At 69.8% G+C, this 24,633-nt stretch overlaps 2 protein-coding genes and 3 non-coding genes across 5 annotated transcripts; 2 read left to right on the forward strand and 3 right to left on the reverse strand.

The window, feature by feature from the left end:
* Positions 1 to 441: 441 nt before the first annotated feature.
* SLC30A3 (solute carrier family 30 member 3) lies at positions 442 to 4,677 on the forward strand. Its single transcript, XM_072857683.1, has 8 exons — positions 442 to 524; positions 2,164 to 2,336; positions 2,414 to 2,560; positions 2,631 to 2,784; positions 3,366 to 3,570; positions 3,724 to 3,829; positions 4,191 to 4,325; positions 4,439 to 4,677. The coding sequence occupies exons 1-8, from the start codon at positions 442 to 444 to the stop codon at positions 4,582 to 4,584; spliced, it is 1,149 nt and encodes a 382-aa protein (XP_072713784.1). The 3' UTR covers positions 4,585 to 4,677.
* Positions 4,678 to 5,465: 788 nt separating this feature from the next.
* Positions 5,466 to 17,570, reverse strand: GTF3C2 (general transcription factor IIIC subunit 2). Its single transcript, XM_072858072.1, has 18 exons — positions 17,355 to 17,570; positions 16,438 to 16,819; positions 15,204 to 15,510; positions 14,568 to 14,662; positions 14,171 to 14,248; positions 13,660 to 13,758; positions 13,131 to 13,358; positions 12,765 to 12,876; positions 12,495 to 12,612; positions 10,339 to 10,370; positions 9,976 to 10,105; positions 9,246 to 9,390; positions 8,791 to 8,952; positions 8,215 to 8,302; positions 7,758 to 7,886; positions 7,187 to 7,318; positions 6,290 to 6,397; positions 5,466 to 6,177 (listed from the first exon to the last, which is right to left on the reverse strand). The coding sequence occupies exons 1-18, from the start codon at positions 17,479 to 17,481 to the stop codon at positions 5,971 to 5,973; spliced, it is 2,679 nt and encodes an 892-aa protein (XP_072714173.1). The 5' UTR covers positions 17,482 to 17,570; the 3' UTR covers positions 5,466 to 5,970.
* Positions 17,571 to 18,106: 536 nt separating this feature from the next.
* On the reverse strand, positions 18,107 to 18,270 carry LOC140650425 (U1 spliceosomal RNA). Its single transcript, XR_012041992.1, has one exon. It is a non-coding gene; the product is annotated as a U1 spliceosomal RNA (small nuclear RNA).
* Positions 18,271 to 22,094: 3,824 nt separating this feature from the next.
* On the forward strand, positions 22,095 to 22,258 carry LOC140650398 (U1 spliceosomal RNA). Its single transcript, XR_012041965.1, has one exon. It is a non-coding gene; the product is annotated as a U1 spliceosomal RNA (small nuclear RNA).
* Positions 22,259 to 24,245: 1,987 nt separating this feature from the next.
* On the reverse strand, positions 24,246 to 24,409 carry LOC140650399 (U1 spliceosomal RNA). The gene has a single exon (XR_012041966.1). It is a non-coding gene; the product is annotated as a U1 spliceosomal RNA (small nuclear RNA).
* Between the last annotated feature and the right edge of the window lie 224 nt (positions 24,410 to 24,633).

Here is a 24,633-nt window from a genome sequence, read left to right on the forward strand (position 1 = left end):
CCCCAGGCAGTCTCGGCTGGACCCGCGGGGTCACCGCCCCACGCCCCCCGTGCCCTTGGCCGGTGTCTCCCCGGCCGCACTTCCCCCCCCCCCCCACCCGGTGCCCGGAGCGGCGGCACCGCCGGGTGGGACCCCTCTGCCCCGGGCCGGGGCCGCGCTGCCGGCGCTCCTCCGGGGCAGAGCCGGGGAGCGCGGGGGGTGCCGGCTCCCCCCGACCCCCTCCCGGGCCGGTGCCCCCGCAGCCCCCGGCCCGGCTCCGCCCGCCCCCAGGCGCTGTCCTGCGCGCGGCCCGGGAGAGGGGCGGGGCCAGGCGGCGGGGGCGGGGCCCGAGCCCCCGCTCCACTCTCCCTCCGGCCGGTGGGCCTGGGGGCGGGGCCGCGGCAGGGGGCGGGGCCGCGGCGGTCCCGGCGGCGGGTGCCCGCGGTGCCGCTCGCCCGCGGCATGGAGTCCCCGACCGGCACCGAGAGCGCCCGCCTGGTCAGCCCGCGGGGCGGCCCCGCCGACGGCAGCCTGCGCCTCAAGAGGTACCGCCGGCACCGGCACCCCATCGCCCCGGCACCTCCATCACCCCTGGCACCGGCACCCTGGCACCTCCATCGCCCCCGGCACCCCCATCACCCCCGGCACCCCCATCACCCCTGGCACCGGCACCCTGGCACCCCCATCACCCTGGCATCCCGTCGCCCTGGCACTTCCATCACCCCGGCACCCCCATCACCCCGGCACCCCCATCACCCCGGCACCGCCACCCCCGGCACCCCATCGCCCCCGGCTTGCACCACCTCCCAGTGCCCCCGGCAACCCCTGGCACCGCCACCTCCGTCATCCCCCGCATCTGCAGCCCTCGATCCTCCCGCACCCGCACCGCCGGCACTGGCTCCCCATCACCCCGGCATCTCCATCAGCCCCCATCGCCCCCGGCACCCCCGGCACCCGCAGCCCCCGGCCCCGGCACCCCCGGCAGCGCCAGCTCCCACCCCCGGGACCCGCAAGCCCCCGGCACGTCCAGCACTGCCCAGCTCCCACGCCTCCCACCCCCGACACCGGCACCGTCCCGGCACGTCCATAACCCCCCAGCCCCCGCGCCTTCATCCGACACGGACATCAGCACCTCCGCAGCCCCCGAGCCAGCCCTGACCGTCCGTGCACCGGCACCTCCTTCCAACCCACACCGGCACCCTCGCCCCTGGCGCCGGCACCCATCCCCTCCCTGCTACCGGCACCTCCATCCAAGCGGAACCAGCACCCCCACCCGTGCGCCGGCCCCGCTCCCCCCTCGGGTGCTACCGGCTGCTACCGTCCGGCTGCTACCGGCGCCCAAACGTCACCCCCCCGCACCGGCACCGTCCATCCGTCGCCTCCCCGCGCCGGCACGCTGTGCATCCCGTCCCCCGCACTGCTGCCCCACGCATCAGCGCCCTGAGCCCCGGCCCCGGCCCCCCGCCCGCCCCTCTGCACACCGGGCCCCCGCCCGCCCCCGCCGCCCCGCTCCCCACGCCTCACGTCCCCGCACCGGCAGCCCGGCCCCAGAGGCGACACCTCGGTCCCGCCGGCACCTCCGCCGCCGGCACCCGCTCCCGCACCGCTCCCGGCCCCGCCATCCCCCGCCCCCGTCCGGGCTCCCCTCGGCCCCGCCGCGCAGCCGGCTGAGGCGGGCAGCTCCGGCCATGCGGGGCCGGGGCCGGGGCCGGGGCCGGGGCCGGACCGTCCCCCGAGCATCGCCCCGGCCCCGCCGGGAGCCCCGAGCCGCCTCCCGCCGCCGGCGGCGGCCCCGTGGCTGCCCGTCCCGACGGGGGCGCTCGGCCGCCGCGGGCCCGGCTCCCCCGTACGCTCCCGGTGCCCCGCCGGCGGCCCGGCCGCGGAGCCCGGTGCGGCAGCGGGACCCGCCCGCGGGCGTGGGCGGGGGCGCAGCCCGCGGGGGCCGCAGCCCGCAGGGGCCGCAGCCGCCGGCTTTGTTACCGGCTGCGGCGGGGCTCGGGCGGGCACACGGCGCGGCCCCCCGGGACCGGCCCGGGCACCCGGGCACCCCCACCCGGTGCTCTGCAGCGGCCCGGCCAGCGGGAGCCCCGGGCAGCTGGGCCAGACTGCGGCTACCGCGAGCCCCGGGGGTGCCGGGCAGAGGCACCGGGAGCCGGTGCCGCCGGCAGTGACCCCCGCCCCCAGTCTGTTTGCAGGCTCCCAGGACCCCCTGGCACCGCCAGCCCCCCCGGCTCTGGCTCCCCACTGCCACTGCAGCCCCCCTGCCCCCAGCCCCAGCCGGGGGAGGCTCCAGGCCCGCCGCCAGCTGAGCGTTGCCTGCACCGTCTGCTGCCTCTTCATGGTCGGGGAGGTGATAGGTAATGGTGGGACGGGGATGGGGACGAGGTCGGGGGGCTACCCCCGGCACTGGGTGCCAGCTGCTCTTTGCCCGCAGGTGGCTACCTGGCGCACAGCCTGGCCATCATGACCGACGCAGCCCACCTGCTGACGGACGTGGGCAGCATGTCCGTCAGCCTCTTCTCCCTCTGGGTCTCCACCCGCCCACCCACCAAGACCATGAGCTTCGGCTGGCACCGCTCGGGTGAGCTGGGGGGCACAGCTCCTCGGGAGCCCCACAGCGGTGGTGGGCGCTGACGGCTCCCATCCCGCAGAGACACTGGGCGCGCTGGCCTCTGTCCTCTCCATCTGGGTGGTGACCGGGGCCCTCGTCTACCTGGCGGCCGCCCGCATCGTCAGCAACGACTACGAGATTGAGGCACGAGCCATGCTGGCTACATCTGCCAGTGCCGTCGGCGTCAACCTGGTGTATGTCCCGCACAGGGCTGTATGCACCCGTGTCCCCCTGCACTCCCCCAGCCTGAGCCCTGGCCTCCCCTCCCACACCCCTGGTACCCCAAGACCCCCAGCCCTGGCTCCCAGGTCACCTTCTGTCCCTGTGCACCAGCCTTGTGTCCCCAAGCGCTGCCTCCCCCTATTCCCTGTCCTACATATGCTCCCAGCTTCCAGCCCGTGTATGTACATCCTCTGGCCCCACACCCCCTGGCCTCCCCCAAGCAGCACCCCCCTCAGCCCTGCCCCCATGCCCAGCCTGAGCCCTGGCACGTGCCCCAGGCCTGAGTCCCTGCCCCACGTGCCCCACACATGCCCTGGCCCCACACACCTCCCTGCAGCGGTGCGGCCGCCCCATCCCTGCTGTGCCTCCAGCCCTGCCCCATAGTGGGACTCTGCCCCACACCTCTCCACCTTTCTGGGGCCCAGGTGTGCCTGCCCATGCCCCCTTTGCCTGTGATGCCCGGGCACTGTTGCCTGCATGCAGGTCCAGGCAGGGCCAGCAAGGCCCCTGCGCCTTGCCCAGCGCAGCGCTGAGCCAGCCCTGCTCTCCCCAGCATGGCCTACATCCTGCACCAGTCCCCTGCCGGCCACGGCCATGGCGCAGGGGGCTACGAGCAGCTGGAGAGCACCAGGGGTTGCCTGCCCAGCCATGCCCCCCTGCCCGGCAGCACCAGCGTCCGTGCAGCCTTTGTCCACGTGGTGGGTGACCTGCTGCAGAGTGTTGGTGTCCTTGTGGCTGCCACCATCATCTACTTCAAGGTACCTGGAACGGGCTCCCCTCCGCTGCCCGCGGGAACAACTCCCTCAGCCCCATGCATGGTGCCGTGGGGCACTGGGGCCCTGGCACCCCCACAGCTGGGTGCCCAGCTCAGCTGTGCCCCCCCAGCCTCACACAGGCCCTGCTCTCTGCAGCCCCAGTGCAAGATCGCAGACCCCATCAGCACCCTCTTCTTCTCTGTCTTCGTCCTCGGCTCCACCTTCACCATCCTCAGGGACGTCTTCAGAGTCCTCATGGAAGGTGAGCGGTGGGCGAGGAGGGTGCAGGACCACGGGTGCAGGGGGCTGGCGCGGTGGGAGGGTTGGGGGGGGTCGCAGGAGCTCCTCGTGACCACAGCCGCCACAGCCCCTTTCCCACGTGGCAGCTCACGCCCTTGCAACCCCTGCTCCCCACCCAGGCACAACCCAGCCCACCCCTCTGTCCTTCCCTTGCCCCCCTGAGCTCCCCCTCAGGCAAACGGCCCTGGGGTGAGGGGCTGCCTCACCCCGGAGCCACCATCCCCAGCCTGGTCACAGCCTGGGGAAGCCCCCACCACCAGCCCTGACCCCGGCGGGGGCCGGGGGCCAGGGCTGGCCCCTCCATGAGCAGGCGCTGCTGGCAGGGATGCCACGGGGCCTCGAGTTCGACGCGGTGAAGGAGGCGCTGCTGGGGGTGAGCGGGGTGAGGGGTGCCCATGACCTGCACCTCTGGGCCCTGACGCTGAGCCACCACGCGGTGTCGGTGCACGTGGCTGTCGGTGAGTGCCCCACGCACGGCCCGGCCAGCTCGCACAGACCCCGGGGCACGGCCAGGGAGACCCGCTGGCCGCCCACGCACCGGGGCTGAGCCGCGCTGCCCTGCCATCCCCAGACGCCGGTGTCGACCCCGAGACGGTGCTGCGGGAAGCCACCACTCGGCTGCAGAGCAAGTTTGGCTTTGCCTCGTGCACGGTGCAGGTGGAGCGGTACAGGGAGGAGATGGCAGCCTGCCAGCACTGCCAGGACCCCCGCGCCTGAGACCCTCGCCTGCCGCAGAGCCTGGCCCCGGCCCCCCACCCCGCGGGCGAGCAGGAGCTGCCCCTGGAGCAGGGAGCGCAGCGCAGGAGCAGGAGCAGTGCTTGTGCTCCAGTCCCTGCGCTGCACCCACCCTGCTGCTGCAGGGCCCCGGGGGGGACTGTGCCCCATAGCGCGCAGGGCCCCGAGGGGACACAGGCAGCCTGGCCCCCGCAGCACGGGATCCTTCAACCCCGCTGCGCCGGGGGAGGGGGGGGGGGGGGGGAACATGACCAGGCCTGCCACAGCCTCAGGCACGCTGGGACCGGCCCCGAAGGAGGAGGGGGATCCTGCCCCACTGCACGTCCCCCCACGGAGCCCTGCTGTCCCCCCAGGGGAGGGGACAGGAGGGAGCCGCTGCAGGTGCTGAAGGGCCCAGGGAAGGGACGGGAGGTCCCCGCGGGGAGCCCAGACCCGGCCTCGGCCCCAGATGCTCCTGTGCCCCCACGGCCGCAGGGGCTGCCCCACTGCCCCCAGGGCCATGGGCTTGCTGCTAGCCGGGCTGCGGGAGGGGGCCAGGGCGGGATCCCGCCATGCCTTGGCCCGATCCATTCCTACCGTTGTGAGTCCGTGTCTGTTGCGCCTGTGCAGTGTCTGTCTGTCCATCTCTTCGTGCAAGGAGTGCAGCGGGCAGTGGCAGAGCCCGCAGCCACCAATAAACTTGTTGGAGAGCAGCAGCGGTGGCGGCGCAGGCAGCCCAGGGGGGGCTGGGGAGGGGGGCGGCCCCGGCCCCCTGCGAGGGGCAGAGCGTGGCCAGGGCTGGGCCCCGGGGCAGCGCCGCAGACCCAGGCACCCCAGGCACCGGCCCCGGGGGCCCCGTGCCAGCACCACAACCAGCCTTTACAAAACCAACCACGTTTACTGCACAGTTGAACACAGGCTCAATGTGAGCGACTTCAGAGCTCCTGGCACCTCTGCCGGCCCCGTCCGCCCTGCCCGGGACAAGGCTGGCCCCGGCCCCCCTGCCTGCGCCTGCACAGGGGGCTCAGCGGGGGCGGGAGGCAAGAGCAAGCTCAGCCCCACAGAGGCGGGGGCCCACCAGCGCTTCCCCAGCGTCAGGCCCCAAGACCCACGGCTCAACCCAGGGGGACACACTGGTCCCACCGCCCTCCCCGCACCAGCTCAGACCAAACAGCGCAAAAGGACCCCTCTGGGCCCAGAGCACGCGGACAAGCGTCCCGAGTGATCCAGGTGACAGCCAGGAGCAGCCGTCCCTCCCCTGAGGCGGGGCCCAGAGGGTAAGAAGCACCGAGAAGGGGCACGCAGCCCCCCGGACAGCACAGCCTGCCCCTGGCCCGAGCTCCTGCCCAGGTCGAGCACGTGTGCTGGCAGCACAAGGGATCCACCACGCTACTCTGCCAGCAGCGGGGAGTGCTCGGCGGGGCTGGGGCTGCCGGGCTTGTCCCCATAGAGGGAGCTGAAGCGGGCACGGCGCTCCGGGAGCAGCTGGCAGCCCACACCGGAGGCCAGCCCCACCAGGCAGTGCGCCCGCACGATGCCCGCCTGCCCGCCCGACACCAGCCAGCCATTCGAGTCCAGGTTGGGGCTGAAGCGCACCTGCAGAAGGAGAAAGGGGGTCAGGAGGGAGGGGGCCGAGGCACCGGGACCCCGGCATCCTGCAGCCGTGGCCCAGGCTGCGCAGGGCTGCAGGCACGCACGGCCCCCTCACCTTGTGCAGGGACTCCAGCTGCAGGCGGTCGAGGCTCAGCTCTGCCTTCACCTCCTGCGTGTGCATCCTGCGCATGGGCTCCCGGCTGGGGAAGTTCTTGAAGCTGCGCTGTGAAGCGGTGGCACCGCGATGGGCAGCGTGCCCCGAGCAGGAGCACCGCGCGCACGGCAGTCCTGGCAGCACCAGCACCACACACGGGCAGATGCTGCTTGGCCAGGGGACACGCGTCGCCTTCAGGGTCACCCACCAAACAGCCGCAGCAAAGGGCAGCAGGAGCCAGACCCCAGGGAGGGCCTGGGCAGGGCGGCTGGAGCGTGGCAGACCCCACCCCACCCACCCCCCGGTGCCTCTCCAGCAGCTCTGACCCACAGACTTGCTCCTCCTCTCCAGGGGGGGCCCAGCCTGGCCCTGGTACCCCATGCCAACACCTCCAAACACGGCCCGGCACACCAGGGAGCGGGGGCCCAGGCAGGCTGTGACCCCCCAGGCTCCTTCCCAGGGCTGGGCACCCCAGCCTGCTGCCACAGCTGGGACACCGAGCGCGCGGCTCTGCCCAGGGCTGACACCCACAGGCGTGCCCCCGCTGCCCCGGACCAGGGGCTCCCTGCCTGGGGGACCCCAGCCCAGGCCGGCAAGGCAGCCAGGCCCCATGCTCTCGGGGCAGCCCGTCCCGTCCCCGTGCCCTCGGGGCAGCCCGTCACATCCTGTCCCCATGCTCTCGGGGCAGCCCAGCCTGGCCTCTGCCGGAGGTGAGGGGCTACCACATCTGAGTGGCGGCTCCTCGCCCTGCCGCTCCCACTGCCCAGCCACAACCCCACAGGCCTCAGCCCTGCTCCCACGGGTCCCGCTCGTGGTCGGGACCGCCCAGCCCCAGGCCTGCCCCCTGCCCTCTCCTACCAGGTCCGTGTCCCGGAATCGGATGTAGCTCTTGGTCACCATCTCGCTGTAGAGCCTGGTCTTCGGCAGCGCCTGCTCACTGCTCTCCGACCCGGCAGGGCTGCAGGGCAGCAGATCGGCTTTGTAGACCGGCTGCGGGTGAGATGGGGCTCAGGACAGGGCGGGGGGTCCATCTGCTCCTCCGCAGACAGGGACCACCAGGGACTGAGCAGGGCTGCGGGCCTCGGGAGCCCTGCCCTGCCCCGCAGCGTGGCGGGTCTGGGGCAGGGGAGAGGAAGGAGGTGCTGCCGTAAGGGCAGGGGACAAACAGGGCCAGGCCTGCCCCACGCATGAGCCTAACCCCGAAGGCCCCATCCCCGGGGCCAAGGCCGCTGCCACCGCCCCTCCCCGCCACGCAGCCCCTGCCCGGGGGGAAGGGGACAACACGCACACGACGTGCACACGTGTGTGTCAGGCAGCAGAGGCCCCGAGGCCGGCTCAGGACGCTCTTCCAGCAACCCAGAACGCAACTCCCGCCCTGCCCAGACCCACGCGTCGCAGACAAGCCCTGCTGAGCACGACGGCCTCTTACAAATCTGCGGTCTGAGGACCGCTTGACATTGAGGGGGTTGACGGCCAGGTCGGGCAGCACCGCAGCCACCAGCTCGCCGGTGATGTCTCCCGCAGCCACCGTGTTCAGCCAGTCCGAGCCAGATATGCTCTGCAGGAACAGACGGCCCTAGGTCGCGGGGTCCCAACAGGCTCCCCACCACCCCCAGCTGGGCTGCAGCACCACAAACACCGACCCCGGGGAGGGACGGGCTCAGAAGCGCAGCCAGCTTGGACGCGGGCGGGGACGCCGCCTCACGTGGCTGCCAGGGTCCCTCGTCCAAGGGGCAGAGGGTGACCCCAAGAGCCAGGGCCTCGCGTGGCCAGGAGGCGTCACCCCCACCCGGGAGCCGTGGGACCCCGCTGGCGCGGGGTCTGGGGCGGGTGCCCACCCCTCTGACACGGCCCCAGGACAGAACTGCCCTGCACCAGCCTCTTACCCACACGGTCCCCTTGCGAGGGGCCACAAAATAAGCCTTGAAGCCCAAGTACCCGGCGTCAATGTAGTGGATGCCACAGAGGCCGTAACTGCAACGGAAAGGGAACGGACGAGGATGGAGCTCTGCGCTCCACCCTGAGACGGCGAGAGCCAGGCAGCAGCCCACCTCCCCAGAGACCCCGGGACCCAAGCGGACGGAAGGGGCTGTCCTCTCTCTAGCAGCACGTCACAGCATCACGAGGCAGCTGAGGGCAGCTCCCGGAGGCTGAGAACACACCAAGACCCCAGAATCCTTCTGCCAACTTGGGTCAGCCTGCGGCCACGCACGAGCCCTGCCGCCCAGCCCAGCTCAGCGGCCTCATCCTTCCCCTTTCCCACCTTGCTCGTGCCCCGGGACAGTGCGGCCGAGGGGACGCCAACGCTGCGCAGCACGAGCAGAGCCTGCCCTCGCCACGGCACAGCCGGACGCTCCCAGGGAGGGAGAGAGCAGAGGGGGCCCCTGGGGAGCAGGACCAGACCCCAGCAGCAGGGCTGGCCCCCAGCACAGAGCGGGCACCGCAACGGCCCCAGCACTCACGAGGCATAGCAGTTGTCCTGGGCCACGGTGACCCCGTTGTAGGGCAGCAGCCAGGCCACCTCAGTGCTGAGGAACCGCTTGATGCTGTTGATGGGCTCGTAGAGCCGCCGCAGGTCCCAGAACTTGATCTTACGGTCGCTTCCTGCCGTGACCAGGAAGTTGCTGGGAACCAGGAGAAAGGCAGCACTGAGACCCCAGCGCAGAGCCGTGCCCGGCCCTGCTGCAGGGACAAGGTGGCTCCGGTCCCGCAGCACAGTGCTGCTCCCACAGGCAGTGGCTCAACCCCCCCCCCCTCGCCCCGGAAAGCCCAATCCAACCTCTTCGGTGCCTCAGAGGGCCGAGTGCCATCAGCACCAAGTCCTCTTAAGCCCATCTTGGCAAAGGAGCCTCATCTGCAGGAGCGAGCCCGCTCTCCCAGGCAGCGCCTGCACCAGCACCAGCTCCCCTGCCCTCACCTGTCAGCCTTGCACCACTCGATGCTCCGGACCGCATGGTCATGGGCTAGAAAGCACCGGAAAGGGTAGAGCTTGAGGGAGCCATCAGGCTGGCGCACACACTGCAGCAGGGACTTGGTGAGCAGGTTCCAGATGGCCACGGTGCCTGTGGGACGAGACCCGTGCCCATGAGGAGCTGCCCTAGCAGCGGACCGCGACTATGGCAGTGTCGCGGAGGACACCCAACGCTGCAGCGTGGGACCCGAGGCAGTGCGGGACTGGGGGCCGGGCAGCGGCACAGGCAGGAGCTGCGAGGCACAGCGGACGAGCCAGGGCTGGAACCGAGGCTGGGGCTTAGAGCAGGACTGGATGGCTCGGGTACGGCAGCTCCTGGCAGCGCAGCACAGAGCTGCAGATCGCCTGAAGCCAGACACAAAATCGCACCCAGGCAAAGTCAGACGGATGTGGATTAAGCCAGAGCCATGTCCTGGAGCCGACAGGTACGTGAGGGTGCCTATGGCCAGCCTACAATAAGCCTTCCCCCTGTCCCAGGGACGAACAGAGAGGTTCCTGCACGGTGCCTGCCACTTGCTGCTGCTCACCCCGACGCTGCCCCTGTACCTCGTCCTCAGCGTCCCCCATTCCCTGCCCCAGACCGAGGCTGAAGGAGCACAAAGCTCCGCACGCGCCTCTGCCTGCTGCAGGGCGAGGGCTGCTCCCCGAAGGATCTGCCGCAGGAGGAGGGACTCACCATCATAAAAACCAGCTGCAAGTTGATGATGGGGCTTGGATGGCATCCAGGAGAGGCTAAAGCACTGGCCGCACTCGGACGCATTCCCTGCCTGGATGGAGCCCACCTGGAGCATGGCAATACACTGCACCTGGAGGCCAAAGGACAGACATCAGTCACAGCCCCACGCTGGCGCCACTTGCGTCCCAAGAGCCGGGGACACCCAGGTTTGGGAGCGTGGCTCTGCTCGGCCACCCCAAACACCTGGGGCCGGCGAGCTCTGCTGGCGTTCGGACTCCCTCCCCAGCTCTCCCACCTGCACCAGCCAGGAGGCTTGCGGGGTGCCAGCCCCGATGGGGGACCACAGTGGTAGAGGACACTGACCTTGCAGATAACGTGCTTGTGGAAGGACCCATCTAGAAGAGAGCAGAGGAGGGTGAGGACAGGCACCAGCTCTCCTAGAAGCTCCCTGTGGCAGGAGCTGCTCAGCAGCCCAGAGCCTGGCTCACCGCTACCTGCGGCCCTGGCCAGGGCTCCCAGTCCCTGTCCTGCCACCCATCCGGACGAGCATCCCCACCGCAGCTGACAAACGGCAGGCGAGCACGCCCAGCAGCAGAAAACAGAGCACACAGAGCAGCAAATCCAAGAGCGGGCAGTGGCAGGACATCCAGGAGCCAGACCTGCCTGGGCTGGAGGAAGCGGCACCCCGAAAGGCGCCGCAGGCAGAGGTGAGGCAGGGCTGACATTCCCCCCACCCCAGCAACCTTCACCCCACCATGACCGGCCGCCCGCCTCGATGGAAGATGTCTTCACCGAACTCAAGGGGACCCGGTGACACACAGGGGCCAGACCAGACTGCGACTGCCCCGGGGAGGAAAGGAGCAGCCGTGAGGGACAGGCTGCTCCGCCGGGCAAAGGTGCCCAAGCTGCCCAGGGCAGCCGGCAGCGGGAGCTGGAGCAGCCTGGGCAGCCACTCCTGGGGACACCAGACTGCGCAGAGACCCCTGCGCCCAAACGGCTCAGGACGAGGTGCCTGCAGGGCCCCCCACGCACCAGCTTTGTCTGCCGGAGAATCTCCCCCGCCAGTGACACACGACGCGAGTGCTGTGGGGCCCCCGCCCCGCACCTCTCGGGCCAGAAGGGCCCCCCCGTCCCCCAGCGCGGGGCTGTCCTCAGGCACAGCGAGCACCAGGCAAGCACGTCTGCACCCCAGAGCGCGGCAGCCGCAGGCAGAGGCGGTGTCGTGCAGAGACACGGGAGAGCCATGCATCTTCTCTGGCACCTCCGTGACAGCCAGGGCGCAGTGTGGAGAGCAGCCCCGGCCTCTGTCAGGCGGAAACACTGGGCGCGGGTACCCGGAGCCCCAGGGAAAGCCAGCACAGGCACACCAACCTGGGAGCTCCCGGCAGGGCCCCAGCACGCCGCAGTCTGGCACCGATCCTGCGGCTGCGAACCGGCACCCCCAGCCCGGCTGCGAGGCACAAGGACAGCGCGTGCAGCTGCAGCCAGGCTGACGCTACGTGACAGGACCCGGCCTGTCCGCAGGAGCTTTGCAGGCTGGGGAAGGATCCGTGCCTGCCGCAAGCTCCCCACGTGGGGGCTGCGGCAGCCAGCGCAAAGCACCCGGAGCCGGCACTCCGAGAGGGGGCCAGGAAAGGCAGCGCCAGCGGCCGGCGCAGGCGACAGCACGACGTGCTGATGGGGGTCGGCAGCCACGCTCGGGTGCCGGGAACCAATTTCCCATTGTCAGGCACGGACGTGCAGGCTGTCGGCCACGGCTGAGCAACCGCGAGCAGCACGCACAGGTCATCAATCGCGCTCGGCGCCCAGCAGATGAGACTATTACAAGCACCATTAGCCCGAGCCAGCCAAGCGCTCAGAGCCCCAGATCCCCGGTACGACAAACAGCTCAAGCCGGGCTGGAACAAGCAGCTCTGCCACAACAGGACACACTCCCAGCAGCAAGCGGGGAGGTGGGGAAAGGCTCGGGAACACACTGCCGCAGCTACGCCTCGCCCCGCAACCCCACTCCAGTCACAGCCACGCTGCCGAGAGCACCCTCCCAGCGCGCCCAGCTCCAGGTAGGGCTGCCCCGGGAGCCATGCCCCAGCCGAGCGGCTGCAGCGTCCCCCAGAGACCGAGCTCGCCTCTGGGTCAGATGCTGACCCCGAGGCTTTGACATCCTCCGACATCAAAAAGCAGCCTCGCTCCCCTCCCCTGCCGTACCTCTCTCTGCTAGAAGCCAGCCCAGGGACGGCAGCAGCAGGGGCAGCAGCTGGTCCCGAGCCTGGAGGCGTGCCGGGGCTCGCCGCCCCGCTGGACGCGGCCCCCGGGCAGCGCGGCGCCGGCCTGGGCACCGTCCCGCTGCGCTGGCGAGCGGGGCCTGCCCCACGGCGGTGCCCCTGCCCAGCCCCCTCGGCGCAGCAGGCTCCCTCCCGTGCGGGCGGAGGGGCCCCAGCCCCAGGGCTCGCACGCCGCCCACCCCGGCACGGCGGGACGAGGGCCAGGACGCCCCTGCCTGGCGGCGCGGCTCTTCCTACCTTTTACCTGGGTTCTCTTGGAGCGCTGCAGGGCGCCGGGGTGCGGGAGGGAGTACAGCAGCACCTTGCCGTCCGAGAAGGCCACGGCCAGCAGGCCCAGCCGGCTCATCTGCGGGTGCTGCGCAACAACACGTGAGCCTGGCTCAGCCCCAGGGTCGCCGTCCCCCACCCCGGAAGGCAAGGCCTTAGCGAGGGCACGGACTTAGGAGCCCCGGGGGAAACCAAAGGCGGCCCCCAGGGCCTGGGTGGCCCTTTCGGCAGCACACCCACCTTCCTGGCAGCGGTGGGTGGCTCCCAGGCACCGCTGGGGCAGAACTTCATGTCCCAGATGCAGCCGTGATCAGCAGCGATGGCGTAGGCCAGCCCGGCTTTGTCGGCAGAGCTGCAGGCACGGTTTGAGCCGTGAAGAACGCGGCAGCTGGTGCCCAGCGGCTCCAGTATACGCCAGCAGCGAAGCTGGCTACAAGCACAGCCCCCGCGGGGTTCAGGCCGTGGCTGGCAGCTCGGGGAGAGGACGGACCTCACCACCCACTCGGCCGCGGAGGGACAAGAGGTACGGGCCCTGCCCCATCGCTGGGAGCCGGGCAGCCCCCAGCCCCTTCCCCATGGGGGCCTTCCCCAGGCCAGCCCACTCACCCCTGCTCCTGCTGCAGCGTGCCCAGGCCCCAGAGCTGCAGGAGCGCAGGGCCCCCGTGGAGCCCGGCCACGCTGTGCGTCTCCTCCATGCTCCCGTGGCAATAGAGAGCCACGTACTGAGAGGCCGCCGAGCCCTCCGGGGATGGGCACCACTCCATTGCCCACACAGGGCCGCCCACGAAGAAGGACACGTCCAGGCGCTCCTCGTGGGGCTGCAGGGAGTTGAACCTGCCAGCGGGGAGGCGGGTAAGGGCACGGGGCAAGAGCAGCACGGCCGCGGGGCGGGAGCGCGCAGGCCGGCAGGGCAGTGCCCAGCTGGCACAGAGCCCTGGCGTGGGGCCGGGGGGCGGTGGGACCCCAAGGCACGCTGCACTGCATGGGCTCGCTGCTCAGCCCACGGCCACTCCTGGTGTCCCGGAGCAGCTGCCCGGTCCTCAGACCCGCCGGGACTGCGGCCCTGAAGGTTACTGCCTGTCCCAGGCACGACACCCATCACCCCGGCAGTGCCTCGGGGCAGCCCGTCACAGACCTGTTTACCCTGTACAAGACACCGTCGTCTTCGATGCCCTCCCGCTGGATGGAGAAGAGCGGAGACTTCTCCTCTGCTGGCAGGTACGGGGCAGCTTCGCTGGGGAGGCAGAAGGTGAGAGGACGTCTCCCCACCCCCGCCCCTCACCCAGTCATCCCTTGGCACAGCGCCGTGCCCCAGCACCCATCCCAGCCTCCGCACAGCCCGGCGTGCCCTGCTGCAGGCCACCCCGAGGGCTACTCAAGGCCAAATCCGTGAGACCCCCAAAGCCCACACCAAGAAAGCCCCATCCTTTCTGCTGGGGCCTGATCCCATCAGAGGGATGGGGGAGTACGGCACCCACCGTGCCCTTGTTCTCCCCCAGCCCCGATGGCTGGGGCCACCCACTCTCCCCACCCCAGCTCACCCCAAACATTGCCGAGACCTGCCTCATCATGCAGCCTGAGCGCAGGCAGCGCCTGTGCCATGTGTCCCTCCCAGCCCCTCCCTTCCTACGCTGCTCCGACGGCACCTTTCAGAGAGACACGTCCACTTGTGCGCCAAAGGGATCCAGTCAGGAAACTCCCACTGCGAGTACTTCTGATCCCGCCTGCAGCAGATGTGCCAACGTCAGCACCAGCCCCGCTTCCCGGCCCTGCCTGCAGCACAGGCAGCCCCACGCTGAAGGCTCCCAGCCCCTGCCCTTCCCCACACCCTCCGCCTGGCCCCAGCCGCTCCGCCACCCACGGGCTTCCCACAGGCGATGGGGCCCCATCCCCAGCAGCCACCAGCAGAACGCCGGCGTTCCCGGCGGCACACGCTCCTTTCTCCTCGCACCTGTGACAGTGACGGTACCCAGGCCACTGACAGCCACCGCTCCCCGTAGCCTACCCCGAACCCCCCAGCACCCCCCCCAAGCCCCCACTCACAGGCTGCAGGTGAGGCTGGAGCACTTCTCCACCGGGGCCATGATGGAGTTGTGGAAGCCGTTGGGAGCGAGGCCTCGGCACTGGGGCTTGGATCTCTGGGCACAAAAGCAGACTCAGAGCAGGACCTGGCCAAAGGGCCCAGCCTGGGCTGCCTCTGCCTGCCCAAATGTTCCCACGAGCCCCTGGGGGGACCCGCCTGTCCTGAACAGCACCGATGCAGCCCACAAGCACAGAGCTCTCCCCCAGCCACAGCAGCAGCAGTCACCCAGACTGTGTCACACTGGGGTAAAGACACAAAGTGCTGCTATGGGGACTCCCATGAACTACAGGACAGCCTCCGGGACCCTCCAGCTTCAGCAGGAGCCCAAGAGCCCTGCGCCCCTCTCCCAGGAGTACCTGTTGCCCTGTCCCCGTCCACCCTCGCTCGGAGCTGCCTCTGCCCGCAGTTAAGCCCAAAGAGCTCATGCCCGGATTCACAGTTGACGGGCACTGTGCCTTCCCTGACTGAGTCCTGCTTCAGGGCTGTCCTGCCCCAAACAGCCGGAGGTGAGGACACCACATGACAGCTCAGACGCTTTGCGTTGTTCATGCCGGGCCAAAGGTAAGAAGCGGCCAAGGCAGAGACCCTGCCCTTACCCCTGCAGATGACATCTTCCCACCATGTCCTCGGACCACCTCCAGCTCTGGCTCTGACACCTCACTGAGCGGTGCGTCGCTCCCCTCCTCCTCCTCCGCCTGCAGCAACACCTCCTTCGAGGGCACAAAGTCAGCATCTCGCGCAGGATCATCACTATCTGTTTCCTCCTCTTTCCTCCTCCGGCTCCGACGCTTCTTCTGGATACGCTCAAGCTCTGGCTCTGGCTCCCGGGCACCCTCAGCGGGAGCTGGAGGCTGGTACACTGACGTCAGCTCCTCTGCCAGCTCCTGCAGGTACAGCAAAGCCCTGGGACACCAAAGGCATTGCCCAGAGGTGAGCAGACAGACCACGCAGGGACCAGCCAGCCCTCCCTCCAGGACCAGGCGGATGCACCTCTCCAGCTTGTGGTCTGGGAGGGCAATTTGCTCCAGCCCTGCCCAGCCAGGCTGCGGCGGAGCCCATCTGGATGCACCACCAGCCTCCGGGCTGGCCACTCGGACAGCCAGCATCCCCTGCCCCTTCCCAGGGAACGCCAGCCTCCCCGGGTCTCCGGCAGCAGGCAGGGGAATGCATCCAGCAGGCACAGCAGTGCGTGGCCCTTTGCCAGCCAGAAAGTGGGAAAGACAGAGATCTTCCTGCGAGTGCCCTCAGCACAGGGCGCTCCCACACTGGGCACCTCACTGCAGGTGCTGCACCTTCCCTCTGCGCAGCAGAGCGAGGGGACCGGGGCACTGCAGCCCCGCCAACTCTGCCCCTGCAAACCCAGGGCTTGCACAGGCACTCGGAGAGCACAGGCGCTGCCTGAGCTGCCTTCAGAGGCCCCAGAGCACACAGGCTCTCCCTAGGACTCCCCTTTAAGCAGTGCGTGGCTCGCACAGTTTGTTCTGCTCCCCCCCAGACAAGCCTCCTCCTGGCTTCATCAGGAACCAAGGAAAGCTCTTCCCCACCGCAGGCAGCCCACTGCCATCAAAGATCTGCTGCGCGCGAGCTCACCTACAGCCCCTGCTGTTCCCCACATCCCCGTGCTCCTGGATCCAAACATATTATGCTAAAGCAAGAAAAGATCGCCCCGTGGGAAACCAGTCTGTCCCGCCAACGTAGGGCAAGGTCCTTCAGGAAAGACAGCAAGACCCCCCAGGAGAGGCAGAGGTCTCAATGAACCGCTGTCTGCCCGTCCTTCCAATCTCCCTGGGGCACCCACACCCAGACCCCCCCATCTGTTGCCCCGCTTACACTTTGGCTGCCCGCCTCTTGGGGCGCCTGCCGGGGGGGGTCTCCAGGCCTTCCGCAGCCTCGCTGCTCCCCAGCATCTTCTGCACACAGATGGGTTCTGGGGTCGGGCACTCCAGGTCCTGAGACAGTTTCAGCAGCAGCATCTCGGTCTTGGGCTTCCGCCCGCGCTTCCCGGGTGCCTTCGGGGGTGGCACGGACCCATTCTCAGGGGTCCTCGAGGACTCGCCGTGAGCCTCAGTCTCCGCAGGGGCTGGGCCACTGGGGTCACTAGGGCTATTTTTTGTTTTTTGGTTTCGGACAGTTTTATTCTGGGACTTGGTAGCCTCTACTCCCTCCTCGGAGCGGCCCAAAGCATCCAGATCTCTGAGCGGCGACAGTTCCCCTGCCCAAAAATAACAGCCAGAGTCGGCACGAAACCACAGCAGGGCTCTCCTACCGCGCCTTGGCGCAGCGACCCGCCGGGCTGCCACCGCCCAGCCGGGCACCGGCCCGGCACGTGCAGCCGGAGCGGCGCCAGGTCACGGCGGGGCTCAGGCACCGGCAAAGCGGCAGCTCCCTGCCCGGTGGCACGGAGCCGGGGCCAGGCCGCCGGGCCGGAGGGACACACGGACGCTCAGGGTCAGACAGCCGCGCCCGGGCAGCGCCGCAAACACGCTGACGGGCGCGGTGAGCCTGGCTCGGCTGCAGGCCGGGGCACGCGAGGCTGGAGGCTCGGAGCAGCGGCAGGAGCGCACGCCGCTCCCCAGCCCGGCCCGGCACTCCCCGCCCCGGCCCCTCTCTCCGCCTGCCCCGCGCAGCCCGGAGCTCTGCGCCCCGCGGCGCCGGGTGCCCCGGGGAGGGACCCGCGCCCGGCGCCGCCCCGCTCCCTCCCGCAGCGGCGGGCGCGGCCCCGGGCACCGCCCGCCCCCGGTACGTACGGAGCGCTCGGGGCTCGCCCTCCCGCGCCCGGCTGCGGCTCCGGCCGGCGGGCGCCGATCCCCGTCCCGAGCGGCCCCGGCGGCTCCGCTCCCGGCAGCGCGGCCCGCGGGCGGCGCTGGACGCCATCCGGGCGGGTCCCGACGGGCTCCCGGAGCCGCCTCCGCCCCGCTGCGGGCCGCGCCGCCAGCACGGAACCGGATCCGGAAGGCGCAGCGCGGCGGCGGCGCGGGGGGATGGCGTCACGCCGGCAACGTCATTACCGCAACGCTCCACGTCCTCCCCCGCCACGTGACGCAGCCGCGTGGCTGCTCCGTGGGCGCGCGCGGCTCCGCGTCCCACTGGGACCCGCGGAACCACGAGCGCCCCTCTCCCTGCACCACCGCACGCGTCCGCGCGTGAACAAGAGGCGTCTGGACAGGGCAGCGCGGGGTCCGCGGGACCCGCAGAGCGGGGTGGAACGGGGTGGGATAGCGGAGTAGAACGGGACGGAACCGGGACGCGGGAGATGATGAAGCACCGTCGCGGAGCAGCGATGCCGCTGCTCGTGTCCTGACGGCAGCAAGCGCCGGCTCTCGCCGGCGCAGATGGGGGGATCGCGCTCGCAGAGGAACAGCGGACACCCCCGCGCGGGGCCCGCGCCCGCGTCCCCGGCCTGAGACGCTGCCCAAAACAGCTGCAGGCCCTGGGGGGGCAGTCACGGCGAGAACGGAACAGCGCAACCGTTAAAGTCTGTCCTTGGACCAGCCGGAACCAGGGGAGAGCGCGAACGCAGTCCCCCACTACCACAAATTATGCAGTCGAGTTTCCCGCATTTGGGGAAATCGCAGGGGTCAGCACACCCGGAGTGCAGGGGATGAGCCTCGCCCTGGGAAAACCACCTGCCTGATCATGGTGTCTCCCCTGCCAGGTAAGTATGCACCAACACCGCCGCCGCCGACACACACACCCGCCCACCCACGCACACCACACGGACACCGCGCCAACCACGCACACCCCCGACACACGCCGCCCCCGCGCCTCCCCGCACCCGCGCTCCGCCGCCGCGCACCGCCCACGCAGCGCTGGCCCACGCCCGCGGGCGGCGTCTTGGCGGCGCGGGGCCGTCCCGACAGCCCGCGCGGCGCTCGATCTGCATGGACACGCCCCCTCCCGCAGCGCCCCGCCCCGCCCCGCCCCTGGCGGCTCGGAGCGGCCCCGGCCGGCAGCGCCGCGATCTGCACGGCCCCGCCCCTCCCGCGAGGCCCCGCCCCCGAGGCCCCGCCCCGCCTCCTCCGCCCGGCCAGTGCCGCCCCGCCCGCGGGAGCGGATCCCGGAGCCGCGGGAAGGACGCGCCGTGCGGGGCGCTGGGCTTCTGCCGGCGCCGGCGGGACCCGGGGCCGGGCTGTGGGCGAGACCCGGCTCCCGGCAGCCGTCGGCCTCCCGCGGCCAGCGGCGGGCAGAGGGCAGCTGCCCGCGGCCACGGGCGAACGACCGGGAGCGGCCACATCCCCGTCGCCTGGCGCAGGCGGCTCCGCAGGGGCGCACCGGGAGGCTCCAGCCGGCGCCTCTTCTGTCCGGATGGTTCACCCCTTCCTCAGTTACATCTCGCTGCGGCTCTTGCGTCGTGCTGGCGCCTACTTCCTAGCGGCGCAGGCCTGAAAAGGCCCACGAAGCGCTCGCTGGTTTACTGCCGCCGTGCCCCGCTGAGGCGTACGGGCTCACGCCGACCTGCTCGGAAAGTCGGCAGTTACGGCAGGAGGGCCACCGACGCCCTGGGAGCTCAGGATCCATCGCTGCTGGGTCGCTGCTGTCCCGCCACCCGCTCTTGCTGCTAGGCTTTAGAGTCATTTATAGCCATCAGCCCAAGCCCGTCCGCCTCCCCCCCGCTCCCCTCCGCTCCCCTCCCCTCCCCTCTCCTCTCCTCTCCTTTCCTCTCCTTCTTCTTCTTCTTCTTCTTCTTCTTTTCTTCTTCTTTTTTCTTCTTTTCTTCTTCGTCTTCTTCTTTTCTTCTTCGTCTTCTTCTCTTCTTCTTTTCTTCTTCTTCTTCTTGTTTTCTTCTTCTCTTCTTCTTCTTCTTCTTCTTCCTCCTCTTCTTCCTCTTCTTCTTCTCTTCTTCTCCTCTTCTTCCCCATCCCCTGATGCACTCAGCGTCGTTCCTCCGGCCTCCACTTGCGCCATCCAGGCCTCGTTCCAGCCTCTCACACCCCAGTTTGCTTCAGCGTAGTATCAGCTGAGCCCCCACATACACGACCACCAGCGTTAACAAACCCAACCAGACCTCCCTGCTGTCCCGCGTGTTCTCGTAGTCACTTTCTAGCTCAAACGGAATCCGATACGTAGCGGCGGCAGCAAGGCTTGCTAAAGCCTCAGCCGCAAGCTGTGACCTTTCACCCACGTACGCTGACCCTACGCTGACCTTTTACTCAGCTACGTGAAGGAAGGCCCCGGAACCGGCGCAAGCCAGAAGGAGAAGGTAGCCAGCCCCACCGGCAGAAGCTGCATCCCTTGAAAGAAGAAAAGGAGCGGCCCGCCCGGAGACAGAGAAAGGATCCAATGAGGAGCAAGAAGACCCCAGACCCAAATATTGCTCTTGGGCCGAACCCTCGCGCGTGGGGAGGGGAACTCAAGCTGTCAGGGTACGATTGCCCAGGGGTTCCTTTGTTGGGGGTCCCTCTCCGGAGGCACCCGCCTCGAGCTGTTTTCACCCGTGTACCACTCAACAAATTCGTCTGGCGTACGTCGTATCGGAGACTCTGCTTCGGGAAACCCCGGGTCGAGCCAGAGGGGAGAGGAAGCGCCCGAGAGCGAGCGTGCGTGCGAGCGAGGAGTCGAACGGGGGCACCCGGCAGCTCCGTGGGGCTGCCGCCGCGAAGGGACGCGGCGCGAGCAGTCCAGGTCTCGGGTGCGCGTGCGACCCCCTGAACGCTGCGTGAGTGCTGGGGCAGCGGCTTCTCCTTCAACACAAGCAGTTTTCTTCTCCATCCTCCCATGCCCCGCAGCCATCCCCACCGGGCAAAACGTTTTTTCCTCCCAATATTTCATGCAGTATCTGAAGTTTAGCTTGAATGTTACGTGCAGCCGTTTCTATTCTATGACCCTGCCCTGCACACGTGCAGCACGTGCTGTTGTCCCACACCCCCGGCCCTCGTGGGAGCAGCCAGCACGTCCCCGAGCGCCGCTCCGCTCTGCCGGTACCAGGGCTTGTGTCACCACAGCCGGGAGGCTGGAATGGCGTCACCCACAGCACCCGCCCCGTCCCACGGCAGGGGCCTCGGCGACAGCTCCTGCTGCGGCCGGTGCTCCGCGCAGGGAGGATGGCTCACGCAGGCGGGGGAAGCAGCGCGCGTGGGGCGGTTGCCACGTCGCTTCTTTGGTTACGCTTAATCGGCCGGTGGGTGTGTGAAACATGACCGGGGACGTTTTTGGCTCCAGAGGCACCGGGGACAAAACCCCCGAGAGTCCCAGGACCTCCCCGTGGCGGGGCGAGGTTTACGAGCCCAGCCAGCAACGCCCAGGCACCAGGAGAGCGATTAGGGGGTGGGCTCGTGTTTCCGAGGGAGCGCGAGGGCCCACGGGGTTACAGGCACGGATCGCTGGAGCTGGCGGGTCTGGGGTGCCGCGAGCGCCGGCGTTTACTGGCCCCTCGCCTTCCCCGTGGAGGGTGCACGGGCGCTTGCACAGCACCGTGTGCTCGTGGGCTGGCTCCCCCGCGGGTGCCTGCTCTGGCTGTGCCGCTGTCGGCACCCAGATCCCCACGGTCCCGGCACTGGGCGTTACTGGGCTGTGAACACTTTTGTCCATAGGTCTTGTAGGTGCCATCGTGCTGACCTGTACTGGAGCCCAGTACAAACCAGTACCACCCAGTAGGGTGTGCCCGGCTGCTGGAGCCCAGCCCAATGCCTGGGGACCCGGGGTCTCTGCCCCGGCTGAGGGACATGGCTCCCGCTTTCCCCTTTGCAGGTTCAGCCAGCAGCAGAGCTGAGCTCGTGTGTGCCAGACACCCCCGGACACAAACCCGGACACCAACCAGACACCCCCGGACACCCCCAGACACACATCTGGACACCCCTGGACACCCCCGGACACCCCCAGACACCCCCGGGCACCCCCAGACACACACCCGGACACCCCCAGACACCCCCGGGCACACACCTGGACACCCCCGGGCACCCCAGACACCTCGGACACCGCCGGACACCCCCGGACTCCCCGCCGCAGGACACTGCCCCGGGCAGTCACACCGGCTGCCCCAGCCCTGGCGCTGCCCCACGGGGCCCCTCCCGCCGCTGGCCCCGCGGTGGCCGCGCTCTGCCGGCGCTGCGGCTCCAGCCCGCTCCCGCTCAGCTCTGCCAGATCAAGCCCCGCGCAGCACCGGGCCCGGTGGGTCCCGGTGGGTCCCGGTGGGTCCCGGTGCGGGCGGACAGGGGTCCCGCCGGGGCGCGGTGGCCGAGAGGCCCCGGGCAGCGCCGGGCGGTCGCTGCCGCCCCGCACGGGGCGTCTCGGGTGGGCGGGGCGGGGCGTTGCGGGAGGGGGCGTGTCCATGCAGATCAGGCACCGCGCGGGCTGTCGGGACGGCCCCGCGCCGCCAAGACGCCGCCCGCGGGCGTGGGCCAGCGCTGCGTGGGCGGTGCGCGGCGGCGGAGCGCGGGTGCGGGGAGGCGCGGGGGCGGCGTGTGTCGGGGGTGTGCGTGGTTGGCGCGGTGTCCGTGTGGTGTGCGTGGGTGGGCGGGTGTGTGTGTCGGCGGCGGCGGTGTTGGTGCATACTTACCTGGCAGGGGAGACACCATGATCAGGCAGGTGGTTTTCCCAGGGCGAGGCTCATCCCCTGCACTCCGGGTGTGCTGACCCCTGCGATTTCCCCAAATGCGGGAAACTCGACTGCATAATTTGTGGTAGTGGGGGACTGCGTTCGCGCTCTCCCCTGGTTCGGGCTGGTCCAAGGACAGAGCTGACGTTCCCCGGGTGCCCCAGGCCGCCTGTTTTCTCTCGGTTGCTCCCCCGGAGGGCGCCTCCCCCGCCGCGCTGCGGCCCGGCCCGAGGCGTCAGCGACGCGGTCGCACCGGCGCTCGTGCCGCCCGCGAGGCGCCGCGGCGGGTCCGTGGTCCAAGCTGCGGCTTGGGGCTGCCGTTTCCTCGCGTTCCCCGGCTGCTGTCGGGCTGCCGTCGGCTTTGGCAAGGGCGTCGGCGCCCACCGGCGCCTCAGCCCTCCGATCGCAGCAGCGGCACCTGCTCGGGCGCTGCGTGCGGCCTCGGCCGCGGGTTGAGCGGAACGGGAACCGACGTGGGCAACGGCCAGCGCTGTCGGCGGTAGCGGAGAGACCAAGAGCCCAGCGCTGAACGGGAACGGGTTGCGCGCGTCCTTCGCGGAAAGGAACAGCGCGAGGGACGTTGGAAGAGCAGGACGTAAAACCTCAGGTGTAAGGGGCGATCCCCGAGGAGTTTGTGAGCCCCAGGAAGGGCAGGGAAGGCAGCCAGTAAAGCACGCTCCCGTCCCTGCTACGAGGCTTGGGCACCTTGCAACCCTTGCTACCGAAATGGACGCTGCCCGCTCAGGAGCACTCAGGGCCAGGCAGGCTTTCCGTGCTTCAAGGCGCTTTGGGTCAGAGACCTTTTGCACAACCTGAGGGGGATTTTTAACTCCCTGGAGAGGGGGGTTCGGCGGTGCACGTTCGGGGAGACGGGAGAGAACGGACCGGGCACAGCAGAACCTTCCTTCTGCAGCAGCAGGGCCCACGTGAGCCGGGGGCTGCGCCCGACAGGCCAGCCCCTCCTGACATGAGATGGGCTCCGAGGGGACCCTTGCCGGCTAGCGGGCGCCACTGGGCCTCAGTGGGTCAATGTCCCCATAGGTCTTCCTGTGCCACAAGGTCTATGCCAAAAGCATGGCCGACGACCCACCTAGCTGTGCTCAATCCCAAATCTGCAGGATTGGCCAGGGGTCCTCGGTCATCTCGGGGCATCCTCTTTGAACACATGCTACCGATGCCCGGAAGAGAGCGTCCACATTTCCTTCTGGAATTGGTCATCAGATCCCTAAAGTGAGGCTCAGGGCTTCCGAGTCTGCAGCTCGGATGAAATCTGCCCCGTCACGTAACGTACCTGCAAGCCAAGGTAAATAATCCACAGGAACAGATCTGAGAGAGTGCTCACAGAGGACTCTCATTGGGTTCGAGTAGGTCTATACTCGTGAAAGAGCCTGGTGTAGAGATGCCTGTCGTCCCTCCATTAGCATCACACTCCGTTTTAGTAGCCGGTTGGATTGGTAAATCCAGTCAGACTTCAAGAAGGGAGGAATTTGGCAGATCATTGTCCCAGTCTGAACTGGACAAAGTCTTTCTGCTATCCCAGTCTGCCGGCTCAATATGTGGAGCTTCACAGCAAGCCAGAGTCTTGTCTTCCATCGCAGCCTGAGCCTGCGGTGGGGCTTGAGCTCGTTCTTTTCTCAGGGAGACGACTTGGGCTTTGGCTGCCTTCACACGCCTGCCCCAAGCAGGGCGACTGTCCCCTCGTGGCTTTGCTTTTCTGGCGTTCTCGCATCGAAGGAGCCGGGAGAGGGACGAGGCAGACCCCTCCACCGGGGACTGACGTGCACGGCGGGGCAGGGCCGCAAACGACCGGCTGAGGCCCCACAAGGGCCGGGCCGGTCCCCGCGCCGCGTAGCGCGTCCCGCTTCTGTCCGCAAGCTGCGGGGGCCCCAGGCGGCCCCGCCGAGCGACAGCTTCAGGGTGCGGTGACAGGGAGGAGAGCGGCAGCGCCGGACACAACCGCCGCGTTCCCGGGACACCGAGGCGCTGACGCACGCGGCGGGGCAGCGGCGACACCTCCCCAGCCCGGCCGCAGCCCCCACGGGCCCCCCGCTGCCAACAGCAGCCCGGCCCCAACACCACCTCTGTCCTTGTCACCAGCCACAGCCAGGGGAGAGCGCGAACGCAGTCCCCCACTACCACAAATTATGCAGTCGAGTTTCCCGCATTTGGGGAAATCGCAGGGGTCAGCACACCCGGAGTGCAGGGGATGAGCCTCGCCCTGGGAAAACCACCTGCCTGATCATGGTGTCTCCCCTGCCAGGTAAGTATGCCCCAACACCGCCGCCGCCGACACACACACCCGCCCACCCACGCACACCACACGGACACCGCGCCAACCACGCACACCCCCGACACACGCCGCCCCCGCGCCTCCCCGCACCCGCGCTCCGCCGCCGCGCACCGCCCACGCAGCGCTGGCCCACGCCCGCGGGCGGCGTCTTGGCGGCGCGGGGCCGTCCCGACAGCCCGCGCGGTGCCTGATCTGCATGGAC

The sequence above is a fragment of the Ciconia boyciana genome, chromosome 3 (genome assembly GCF_034638445.1).
Source record: "Ciconia boyciana chromosome 3, ASM3463844v1, whole genome shotgun sequence".
NCBI classification, from domain to species: Eukaryota; Metazoa; Chordata; class Aves; order Ciconiiformes; family Ciconiidae; genus Ciconia; species Ciconia boyciana.